Source organism: Berghia stephanieae, chromosome 5, assembly GCF_034508935.2.
Source record: "Berghia stephanieae isolate SIO BIC M18660-M18661 chromosome 5, UCSD_Bste_1.3, whole genome shotgun sequence".
Classification (NCBI taxonomy): Eukaryota; Metazoa; Mollusca; class Gastropoda; order Nudibranchia; family Aeolidiidae; genus Berghia; species Berghia stephanieae.
Window position 1 is genome coordinate 56190396 of NC_088364.1, and position 13256 is coordinate 56203651.

The following is a 13256-nucleotide window of genomic DNA, read 5'->3' on the forward strand; positions in this document are numbered from 1 at the left end:
TCGACAGACCAATAACTGAAAAAGCTCACATGAAGGCCCATACAGACGGTTAAAAAAAAGGAGAAGAAAATAAAAGATAACAATAAAATAATAATTTAAATATACACACAGGTAAGCAAACAAAATTTAATATTTACAACTGGTAGCCTAGTGAACGACATTTTCGACAGCGATAGCTTGAACATCAACTTCGGACTTCATTCACTTCATTCGATTGTCGATTCTCTGTTGTGTTCGCGCGGATATTCACAACAGAGATTGACCGACTTGAACAATGGGACCAAAACGAAAATTACCCGAAACAAATGGGGTAACGAAAGATCAAAAACGAGAAAATAATCAAGAAGCAGATCATGAATTGTTCCTTCAAGCTTTTGAGAGTAAGTTTTTCCATTTATAATGTGTAAAACATACCAACACAGCTTGGAGAGGCATGGCCTATTATCGATAGCGGAGAATATTTCGAGAGTCGACTTTCAATCTCTTTCTTCTTTGATTGTCTGCACTTAGAAATGAATACCAAATTCTGTTATTTTTGACGTATAAATTATTATTTCACTTCCTATAGCAAAAAAGGAATATGATGAGTTGCTATGCTAAGTCTTGGTAACGTCAACAAAGTCAATTATGCCAAGGACCAAGACTAAGACGAAGACCAAGCCAAGGACCTATTGAATTTGAACTTGAACTTACTGACATTTTGACAAATGGTCAATTGCCAAGGAGTGATGTTATCAATATTAAATACTCGGGAGGCCTTCCGAAAGCTCCTACATCCCCAGTATTTTTGTTTTATAGTATGTTCTAGTTGGTTTGGGAGAGGGGAGACTAATAAAAAAAAAAAAAAGGTTCCCCCCTCCCAAACCCCCTACTCTAGTACTAGAACATTATATATATATAATATATATATAAAAAAAAAAGAATTCTGTGGATGTAGGAGCTTTCGGAAGGCCTCTGAGGGAGGCCTTCCGAAAGCTCCTACATCCCCAGTCATTTTCTCTTTGACTTTGGCTGTCGTTATTGCCAGACAGCCTAACGTCAATTTGGCACTCCAGTCGTGAGCTGATATAAATGGTCTAGTGACCCGATTTTTTTAACTTTTGATTTTGAGTGATGGGTCTCAGTCTCAGAAAAAGTTCCATAGATTTTTTTGTTTATGGGTGAATTTTAATGATTTATCAAATTTATGTCTTATTTTCTTCAGGAGGAATTACCCTGTTGTTTGGTGTTGTTTACCTATGTAGGCACTTTGTAAAATTTTCAAACTCAAAATATCTTAATTTGACCCAGTCAGGGGGGTGGGACTTGAAAGAACGTAAAATTTGATACCTTATTTGTTTCTCTCCGACTAACGGTTCCAGAGTTTTTTATATTTTTCTGTTGAAATTTTTTGTCAATTTTACAGAGAGAATCTGTGATATCACTGCTGCCTCAAAACCAGCATCTCGCGGCGATCGGGAAAGTTTGAGTTTTGCAGTCAACATGGCCCATTTATTGTTTTCAGTAATTTTGTTTCAATTAAAAAATAAATGCAAGTGTTGGGTATAATTTTAAAGGTCAGAAAATAAGCTTTATTTTCATATAAATCATTTTCAGGTATGGAAAGTATGGGAAAAATTAAGGTTAAATGAAAATGGAAAAAAATATGAGGTTCTTGTCCTAAAAAGTGGGGTTGATGGCGGGTAAAATAAAATAATGAGCGAGTGTATCAATTTTGATGAAGTTTGGCAGAGATATTCTTCAAATTTAAAAAGTTCTTGTAATTCAAAAATTGATAATTTTTTATTTTATTAGCTTTCTGAGAAATACAATCAGTAATTAAGAATGAAATACACCGTTAGAAAGCTTGTTTTGTGCCCTTTAAAATGATACTTAAATTAGTCACATAGGTGACCAAAACAGTAAAGGGCCAAAAATAAAGTTCCAAAAAACGAGTTTCACCTTACAGTGAGCCTATCGGCGGCCACTGGACTGGAATTATCAAAGTGCCTAGTTTATGTTTAAATCAATATCAATTAAGTATATCTTTTGATTGTGGATGAAATAGGTATAATTTAGCTTTTGATAATTAAAAAATTAGAAATTTGTAATAAAAATTTTAGTGACAGCATGTGATTTAAATTCAGGGCAAAGTTGTAGCAATTGCTTGCTGTCCTCTGGATAATACGTTAGTCTATCTCAAAATACTTTCCACCAAATCTAACAAACTCAGCTACCCATTCACTGCTGGGTGGACAGAGGGGTCCGAAAAAATCTCGACTGCACCTGGATCGATCTTGGTCCCTTTGCGTGTGAAGCGAGTGATCTACCAACCATTAAAAATTTCACTACCTATCTACCTGTTAACATTAATTATTGATCTTCCTTTGTTTCTATAATTTGTTCATGCTGACCTCAATATATGCATTTTAAGTTACACAGATGTCGGTGTGGATAGACAGCTCAGTGGGTTGAACCACGTTATTTTGTTCCTTTTTGTTGCACTGGTTAGAATCCGCTCACTCCCTCCTTTTTTTTTCTTCTTCTTCTTTATTTCTTTCTTTTTCTTTCTTTTTTTAACATCCCAAATGATGTTTGCATTCCTTTTTGTTGTTTTTATACTGAGCAGGAGTTTTTAAATTATTATTTTTTTTTATTTCTCCGATAATTGTTTAATTGTAGTTCATTATATATTTTGCTCTAATTATTTGTTCTGTTCTGTTTTTTTTTTCTTGTTTTTTTTCAATATTATTATTATTTTTGTTAATATTGATAATGCTATAGATTTTTATATTTATATTTTATCTTTCATCAGAGCCCACACAGATTTACCGTTATCTCAGGACAAGAAGTGTTGTTTTGGTAAGTGTCAATAACGTATCATCTTTCAGGCATTTCTGTTCCTGTTTTCAAGTGATTTTGTTTGATTTCCATTTTTGTTGAATTTCAGAAAATTAAGAAATAACGAAATAAATGTGCTTACAATATAGTGCATTTCTACAATTACACCGTGTTTAGCATATTTTGCAATGCTTTATTTATTCCCTTATTAAGCCATTACAGGCTAAATTTTAATTTTAATTTTAAGGCATTCTTTTAGCACTCTTTCAATATCCACTGCTGATCTAGGTATTCCTTCACTTCTGAGCCAACAGAAGAATATAATTCAGGTCAAATGTCAAATGTTTTATTTTTATTATCACTAGCCTAGTTCTGACTGTACTCAAACATTCACAAAATGAGACTTGGTCACTGATGTCAAAATCATTAATTTACAGAGTAAAAATGCTCCTTAATCTTTCTTCTTCTTCTTCTTCTTCTTCTTCTTCTTCTTCTTCTTCTTCTTCTTCTTCTTCTTCTTCTTCTTCTTCTTCTTCTTCTTCTTCTTCTTCTTCTTCTTATTTTATTATTATTATTATTATTATTATTACAGTGGTCTCCCTTTATAAGCATGATCCTCGGGAATCAAACAGATTGCATATAAAGGGATTCAGAATTTTTGTTGCTAAATCTGCGTTCAGTTCTCATATTACAGTATTTTAAAAAAAATCCTCTGAGTTTCAAAATAAAGGTATGCATGCTTGGAATTGCCATTGGCCCATTAAAATTCTTTTTGTTTGTAAAAGAATTTTTCGAATGTTTTTTTTTTTTAGGGTACACAAATCCTTTATCTGCCAAAATATGCTGTAACATTACGTCATAGGTTAGGAATGAAGGGTAAAGAAGCTTGTGATTGTTGCTTGTTTGTATCTGGATTCGATGCATCTATTTATGCCATCCTCTATTTCAAGGAACTGGTTCAGACTCTTGACTCTGTTCTCGGCAAGTAAGTCTGGTTTTAAATGCTTATTTAACCCCTGGTGTTATTGGTGCAGACTGCAGATATGTGACAAAAAATAGACTTGTCAACCGAGACATGCATGAAATCTAGAAAGTCGCAAAGGTTTGAACCTTGTCTTCATACCTTGTATCGTAGGAACACTCTACAAACAATAGTCATCAAAAAGACTGTCATGATCAATGATTAATTAATTATGACCACATCAGGTGACAGTCTGAACCCTGCTACCAGCACCATGTCAACGTCACTACAATTCGACAATGTTTCAATGAGTTTCAGAGCATGCCTACTGTTATCACTCATGATTTTAAGACAGGCGTGCATTTCTCGTTTCATCACTAAGGTGTTAATTGTTTTGTGCAATGATTGAACACAGACATACGCCACGTAAACTTCATTTGATGGATTCTGTTAACCGTCATTGCCAATTTTTTGTATCTACAAAATCATGGTATTTTCTTTTTCTTTCTTTTGATATTTTCTTATGTTTTATCATTTTAGAATAATGGTCAGAAAAGTGATCATGCTTATAAGCGGAGCCCTTTACGATTAGCGTGCCTATAAGTATAAGGGGTATATAGTAAAAATTCTGTTTCATGCATACTTTATAGACAGATTGTGCTTATAAACAGAGACTACTGTCTTGATATTACAGGGGTAGACAGGGATATAATGCTGAATTATAATTTTGATAACTATATAAATAATAAAATATTCTTTCTGCTGACATCTTTTTCAGCCTATTTTCCTACCCAGAACCTTGTCCTATATGAAACAGAGACGATCTGTGTCCAACAGTAAACGGTAATGAATTACATCTTTTCCGAGCAGTATAAAATTGCGTACAATTTTGTCCAAAATACATTTATATGGGTAAATTCACAAAGTTATGATGATTTGAAATTGTGCAAAATGTGGCATCAGATATCGACATTGTCTGGATTTCTGGATAGGGGAAATTAATTTTTTTGTAGCGGCATAACAGGTCTTGAACTGTCCAATGGCATCTTATCTTCAAGCTAACATGTTCCTGTCTTCAAAGTTGTGATAGTGCCTGGAAATTTATCTGGGTTTTTGTTTTTTGTTTTAAATTGAAATTGCCCTGTTCTGCTGTAAAAATGAAATAATGCAAAGGTTTTAGTTTTCAAATCTATGAAAACCATCGGCTCTCAGTTTCTCTTTCTTATCTTTTCTCTGACAATTGTTACAAACCCAGAAGGTTAAGATGTCTCATGGATTCTATTTTTGTGTTTTTAAAAAAATCAAGTGCATGACCAAACCCATTTTGCCTTCCATATTCTTGGAATATAAGAATAGTTTATTTAAAGAGTTGAAAATACATTCAGATTTATGATGATACTAACCGACAGTTGATTTGTGTTTTATTAGACCTGTAAATTCTCAGTCAATTAACTGAAATCAGTCAATTTGTCAAATTCAAATATTTAAAAAAAAGGAAAGAAAGAAAGAAGTGAAGAAAGAAAGAATTCACAAATCGTAGTCGAATGACCGTAAATTAATTAGGAGTGTTCCATAACGCTACGCATAGCTCATGGGAGCCGTTAATATTAACGATGGATTTATTGCCAAGGCTAAGCAGCGCTTTTTAGAATTGTCGTGACTGAACACATCCCAGTGTAATTTCACACAGCCTTCGTTAAATTATTTTTTCACTTTCCAACCTGTCGTGATCCCAACTGAGCCGCCGAGCGATAAATTTCACTGTTTCGTCTAAGCCAAAATTGACCACAATTACAAGCTGGGTTTTAAAAGTATAAAAAAAAAAAAATGCGAATGCCTGAAGTAACATCTCTAGTTGATGATGGAGACACCTTTAAATCGAAAGTTAGATTAGGATAGATTGCTAACAAGCACATTTCGATTGCCTCACATTGTAAACAAACTGGTTGACCGTTTCTTCACTGATTGAGTACCTGATTATAAGGAACAATGGTAAGTAGCCTAATTAATTCCCGTGCAAATCAGGACGTTTTCTGCCATTGTTTTGCTCAAGCCCAAGCGAGCTTGCTGTTTTGTGGCGATTTACCTTCATTTCGATTCTTTGAATTTTTCCGCTACGCCTGCCGAAGTTTCTTCTTGATAATTCACTTCTACTTAATAATTCAGTGTATTGGCCAGAAGTCATATTTATTTAAGTTTTTTTTTCTTTGTCATTTACTGATTGAAAATCAAGTTTGCTCATTGCTACTTATTCTAATGTTCTCACAATGGCTGAGCTGTTCGTGGATCGCAATTCAGACTTGTCGAGCATCGATAAAGTTAAAGATGTGAGTGTGAGGAATAAATTCAATTGGTCATGGCTAGAAGTTAATGGTGATTATTTTTCTATGTCAAAAAAAATTCCAGAGGCAGGAATATGACTTTGATGAAGTCATCTTTACCTATATGAATGACATGCTTATTTTGCATTCCTTCTACATCAAATTATGGCAGTCATACTTCCAGTAAGAAATAACACCCACTATTTTAATGTATTGTATTTATCACCCCTCCTCTCCAATGATGCCCTTATTTTTTTTTAAATAATTGAATCTTCAGTTTGTCGAAGAGTTTCAGTCAATTTTTATAGAGCTCATTTACAGGTCTATTTAATATCTCTTCTATTTTTAGTTTACTACTTTAATCTTTTTGTCTTAAATAAATTTAAAAAAACAACTTTATATTACAAACTGAATCATTTTCATTACCAATATTTTATTTTTAAGATTTAAAATTTTTCTTATTTAATTTTTCTTATTTTACAGCAAAACATTTCAAGTCGACTCTATTCTTCCAGGGCTTCAGTCTAAATGTGACAAAAATCAGGCATCTAAAAGCAAGTAAGATTGTCTTTTTAAGAGAGCTGTTTGATGTTATTGATTTGTAATTCATGTTTAGAAAAAGAAATACATTGTATTGATCTTGCCTAAAAAAAAAAAGATGATCAATTTTAATAATTAGAGAGGTTCTGGAATTGTTTGAATTGTTTTATCACAATGATAATTCCAGCATATTAAACTTTTATTATTATTTTAAAAAAATGAAAAGCTGCTGAAAGTAAATTTTTACCTTGAAAATAAACTTGAAAATTATATGGCATTTTCCTAATTAATTCTAAAGGCACTCATTCTTTGAATTGATCCTTTGCTTTGTCCTCTTCAGGGTAGAGGGGTACGATATGAAGAATGAACAGGTTTTCCTCAATAGGATGTCAAATCTATTTGTTCCATTTAATGAGAACAAGCGACAACTCAATTCAATTAAATAAACTATTTTGATTTCCTAGGTCATAAATTTTGTTTCAAGGTCTTAAATTTGACTCTGAAATTTTGCTGGTCACCCTGATCATCACTACCACCACCACCACATTATCATCACTATCACTACAACTGCAACCATCACCACAACATTTCACATCATCATCACTACCACTGCTATTAAAACAACCACCACCACCTATTACTACAACTACAATCACTACACTACAACTATCATCATCACTACCACTACAACCACCACCACTACATCATTATCACTACCACTAACACATCATTATCACTTCCAATTTCACAACCACCACCAACACCACATCATCATCACTACCACTACTACTACAACCACCACCACCACCACGTCATCATCACTACTACTACAACCACCATCTCACATTGTATCACTACCACTACTTCTACGTGCCATCTTCACTACCACCACCACTAAATTGTGCGGCTATGTGGTCTTGTGGTATGACACTCACTTTCAAATCAGAAGGTCCTGGGTTCGAGCCTTGCTCGACTCATAGTTTGAGTCCTTGGAAAAGGCTCTTTACTCACATTCTCTCACCGTACTCAGGTGTAAAATGAGTACCTGGACGTTAACAGCATTGTCTCTGTCCGAAAAAAATTGCAATATTGCCTACAGGCGTCATGTCCCGTCCTACATGTTAAATGTTGTTGTTGGTCAGGGACCCTTGTAAAGTGCTTTGAGCAGGTTTAGTGGATATATAAAAGCTCATTTTGAGAATCACAATCATTATTTTTTGGACTTTGGGGTGGATTTTTGGCATCGTGTTTAGATATCATAATATAGTTCTAATTTGTTATCTATTAAGATCTACACAATAGGTAATCACAATGCCAAATTCCATTAGATTGCTCTTTCGGCATTGAAATTCCTCTGAATGGTGTCTGAAATTCCTGTGAGCCAAATTTTAAGTTGACGTTTCTGTGACTTAGAGTCTCTCCCACCATCAAATCTGTACTCTATTGTTTAATTTATTATTAATAAATTTAAATCAAATGGAGCATAGATTTCATATGAATCGTGTATATTGCTTGTTACAGTCACCTAATTTCTTTTTATTTTACCCAGATTCCGCCATGAGACATTGAGGCTAACATTTTCAGGATTTCATATAGCAGAATGTAAGTTGTCTTTTTCTGTTGATTGTTGTAAATTTGCTTTTATACTGAATGAAAAGGGAAAAATTATATGTATATATTCTCTTTGCTCAAATATATTCATGCAGGTTAGGTACTTTTGCTTTTACCCAGTAGTGATACAGTAGCTAGATGGCACAGAGGCATATTTAGTGCAATCTTTCTTGGTGTCCCAGTGTTGTAGATGAAAGAATTTTTTAGCGCCCAGTCCATGCTCTGAACTGTTTATTGTGCGAAACCTTCACATAGGGTGAACTTCCAAATTGTGCCACTTTGTCGACCATGGTAATTGCCAACAATCTCAAAAAGTTTGTGAAAATTACCAACCCACCCTCCCTGTTGGATGTTATTATGAGTCATTTGGTCATTTGACTCTCAAGCAAATGAGGATCATTTTCAATTTGGTGTAGTCTGGCTGTTTTCTTATCCTCTATGGATACATTGTAAATAAGTATTAGCAGCATGAGACTTTCCTGAAGCAAATTAATTTGGATTACAGATGTGAAGCCTTACAAAAGGTGTTAGATTCTAACTTAGTAAAATTATAAAAATTGCTCTGATCAGCAGTGTAGTGAATCATTTTATTCTAACATTGCTAGTATAATTTTAGGATTGTTCTTTTTAATAGCGTCTTGGGTCCCTTTTATAGTTTCTTGAATAATATTTAAGCTATTTTAATTAATCAAAAGTGTCTCAAATTTTATGTATGAGTTTTTGTGCAGTTCACATTATTTTAAGAAAATTTATCATCTCCATTTCAGTTGCCACAGAGGCAGAATATGCGGATGTTGAAATTCAGCTGCTCAGAATATGCCAGAAAAAAAGGAAAGTAAGTAATCATTATTTCTTTCTACCTCAGTTTTGCTTTTGGAATTTACCAGGTATTTGAAAAGTTATTTTCATAAAATATGTTTCAAAGGCTTTGACGCATGGATTGAACTCTGACTCCCCTTGAGATAAAGTTATGAAGTGGCTCATGGGGTCTGAAACAATGCCAAAGGAAAAATTGCTCATGATTGAGTCAGAAAGCTCTTATACTATCTCATTTGTTTTCCTAAAATGCTAGAGTTGAGAAAAAGGTGAGAGTGGTAGAACGACTTTTAAAAAGATGGCCAATGAAGGTGTCAAAGGAGGGGATCAGGAATAAAGTAAGTTTCATGATGGCCGTCAAAAGGTGGGGATGATAGGACATGTCATAATAATGTCAAACAACCGCCTCCTATATATGGCACTAACTTTGGAACCCGATAGAGAAAGAGAGGGACCCAGAGAAACATAGAGGATTGTTTAGAAGGAAGGAAATAAAGGTTTTCATCCTGGAGGGAGGCCTTTACTGCTGCAGCTGATAGGACAACCGGAGATGTGTTCACGACCCAAATCACATCGATGAGGGACGGGAATAAGTAAAATAACAAAGGAGCAACTCTAAAATTACTGGTTCAATATGATTGTAGTGAAGCTTAAAATCCTAAATGCAACACCGTGTGTTTCTTTTCCTTCTGATTTATTTTTTACCCTTTTTCTGTTGGTCTACACTATCACCTAAATTATACTCCCTTTTTTAGGTTCCCATCAAATTTTTTAAATTTCCGAAACATTTTACAGTTGATGGTCATCGTATGCTACTGTGGTTCTTGTTTACAAGTACCAACTATTCCTCACTTACTGGGTGGGGTTCCCGACCTCCCATAGTGGGAGGGAAGTACTTGCTGTCTCTTCTATCCCCCTGTATCTGTTTTCAATTACTGTCTTTGTCTTGGAACGAGATTACTTAGTTTTGTCCTGGCTGGGGTCCTTGGCTCGGGGGGGGGGGGGGGGGGGGGGGGGATGGAAACAGTCAAATATATAGTTATAAGCGCCATAAAACCCAGATTTTTTGTGAGAAAAGGTTTTGAATTCCTTTTTCTTTTCTTTCCTTACATAGGATTCCCCAGTGCCAATAGTTCCGGTGTTCCTCAAGAAAATCAAAGTGCCGGTCAATCCCAAGGCTAGGGCTGTGTACAAGACAGAGTCTCTGGAGATTCCAAGCTCCACTTTTCTGTACCAGAATGGTCATGTGGTTAGGTCACATGTACTTACATTCCGAGTCAACTGTGCCACTCTAAGAGAATCTGATGCTACCACTGGTGGGGTGTGTGGGGAGATTTACTCACCGAGTAAGTTATTGTGCCAGTGTATGTTTGTGTTTGTCTACCCAGTTCTGCTATCATCTCTTTCAGTACTCGAGGAAGTTTGCACTGTAAGTGGGACATTTATTTACCATGTAATGCTGTTTAGGAGATGAGGTTTTAAGTGAGAAAACAATTTGAATTTGCATTAGTTGGCACCCTTCGCTTGGCTTAGAAAGTGAAAACTTGGAGGGGGGGGGGGAATCAGTTATAATTCAGTTATCTTTTACCCACAAAAATTTAAAAAATAATAATTGAGATGACAACAAACAACAATGGAGTCGCTGGTTGATTTTGTGCCCTTGAAAGGTCCGATTTTGAAATTTAGGACATTTCACTTAATTTGGCCTTAATAAGTCCTTTATTATAATCTGTTTTGAAAGCCTGGGATCGTTTTGTAGACCTTGTCATTAACACTGGCATTGATGTTAAATAAAGAAGCATCCGTCAGGATGTTCTGCAAAGCAGCATAGGGCAGGGTCTTGATAGTTGCTGTTGTGGCATGGTTTTAAATTGGTGAAATATCCTAATCCGACTGTCACATTGGTAACCTCAAGGTTCTAATTAATGACATTGTAGTCCTCAGGCATCGTGTCAAGTGGCAGGATGGCCTCTCAAAAAGGATTTCAAGCTCTGACATTGTGGCTTGCGTTGTGCAGGACACGGCGTCTAAACTGCACTATAAATCTGACCGTTTAGTTTCCCGCTGATAAAACCTCCAAATAACGACATCATTTTGGCGATTTTCGGCAGTTTTCATAGATATCTGATACTAAAAATACCGAGTATGAGTACTCAAAGTTTGTACTGTACTTGTAATTACCTCAGGATTATAAAAAGACTTTCCTATAAATTTCAAATTTTTTTGGTGTGATTCCCAAGGCACAAGTTTTATTACGAAATGAGGTAAGTTTCATTTAGTCTTCAGTTTTCATTATTTTGTAACGATTATTTTTCCGCGGAAGGTCAGGTAATAATGATATTACTTCTTTAGTCTTGTTCTTGAAACGTAATATTTCGCTGCGGTTTTATTGTTAAGTATATTTTTTTTCTATTTTTTTCAATGGTGAGTTAATTTGATTTTTAAATTGCATAATTTGAATTATCTTGCTAATGTTTAATTTTAACTGACATAGTGTGTTGGGCCTCAACTTAGCTCAACTGCTTGAGCATTAGACTTACGTGTAAATGATCCAAGTTCAATTTCAAAATATGTTAGAATTTTCCTGCTCCCCCTTTCTTTCACCAAATTGGGTGAAGTATTCGGTTTTTCTTGTTCCAAATTTTATGTACGATGTTATGTATGCATGGATATGAGAAGTAATACAGAGTGTTTTAAAACTCATTTTATTCATCAATTCACTATATCATTGCTTACATCGCTCAGTTAATTTTGAATTTTCTCTTACAGCATGGACCACACAATTGCAAGTCATAACCAAGCAGTGAATTCATTATGTAGGACATGTGGTATGATTTGTTTAACACAGAAATAGAAACGTGCCGCAAGAAACCATTTAAATGTTCAAATTATTCTAATGACATTGTTTTAGTCTATGGGACTGACACGGCATTGGCCAAGCAAGGAACACACTCATAATTTATGTGTAAAAAGTACACATTATATAGCATATTGAACACACGACTCATTAGCTTCTTTGTATTTGCTCATTGCCAAGATGCTAATAATAAATAAATCAACCTTGAAACGGGTTGCACTTGCATGTTTGATATCGACAGAGTAGAATATAACAACAAACTCCAAAACGCAGGAGAGACTTTCAAATCTCATGCACGAGCCACTCACCCTCAGGGATGGTCCTATTGCCTCTGAATTGGACAGAATACCGCATTACACCACGGGCTTACCACAGCAGGTCATTCATTGGCAACCACTGTCACAAATATTTACAAGGAAAAGTCTACACGCAACTCACACATACAATTATCCAACAAACAAAGGACTGCACCCACGACCCACTCATCATTGACGACGCTTGCAGTATTGGATTCATTTTCGACAATATAAACAAGGCCTATAGCAGACCTGCCAACCTTCTCACCAGCAAACCTGGGACCTGTGAGGCCACAAACTGGGATTTTACAGGCAAAACTGGGATTTTAATTTTCAAACCGAAAAAACTACCTTTTACAGCAAAATACATAATTTATACTCACCAAAATACGAAGAATCCTATGTACATATTTACAAGCTGCATCACAGATGCAGCATTATTTCTGCAGGGAATCAGAGGTAGCACTCCTGATCTTTTTCAAGAGTGTATCCTCCATGCCGACAGAGAAACACTTCCAGTCTTGAGCAAGCAGTTGAGTTTTCATCACCATCAATGATGAGAGAGTCTCTGTTGACATTGCTGACCTAAACTCAGTATGGTTTTTGTGAACCATTGAAAAATTCGCTCACTGTCTGCATTTGAGTGGGGGATTGAAAGTACAGCCTCAGCCAATTTACATAGTAATGGAAATTTCTGCTCCCTGTCCATGGTCTCTAGCTGGCTGATACCATGCCACTGTCTGTCCACTGTTTTCTCCTCTGTTACATCCTCATCAAACTTTGTTATCCTGAATTTTGCAAATTCGCACAACAATTGATCTGTGTGTTCTAGAGGCACGATTCCAAACTTATCATTTAGAAATGAAACACTAGCCTCAGGAATTTTTGATTTTTCTCTAATGTTTAGCAACTGAGCATGCTTCAAAACGTCGTCGTCTAAAGGAAATTTAGAGACAATGTATTTTAAAGAAGAGCTATAGATATTTCTGACATCTTTAACAAACTCATCTTCATCCGACTTATCTATATTCTTC

The 13256-nt window shown here is 35.2% G+C and overlaps 1 protein-coding gene across 2 annotated transcripts in view; it reads left to right on the plus strand.

Moving 5' to 3' along the window:
• The first annotated feature begins 205 nt into the window (after window positions 1-205).
• LOC144973261 (polycomb protein suz12-like) overlaps window positions 206-13256 on the plus strand; it is a 35920-nt gene continuing 22869 nt past the window's right edge. For both annotated transcript variants that reach the window (XM_078915505.1, XM_078915506.1), the window contains exons 1-7: window positions 206-380; window positions 2795-2841; window positions 4560-4624; window positions 6586-6660; window positions 8192-8244; window positions 9021-9088; window positions 10184-10415. In XM_078915505.1, the coding sequence (XP_078771631.1) occupies window positions 275-380; window positions 2795-2841; window positions 4560-4624; window positions 6586-6660; window positions 8192-8244; window positions 9021-9088; window positions 10184-10415 (646 nt within the window). In that variant the 5' untranslated portion in view covers window positions 206-274. The remainder of the gene's footprint in view (window positions 381-2794; window positions 2842-4559; window positions 4625-6585; window positions 6661-8191; window positions 8245-9020; window positions 9089-10183; window positions 10416-13256) is intronic.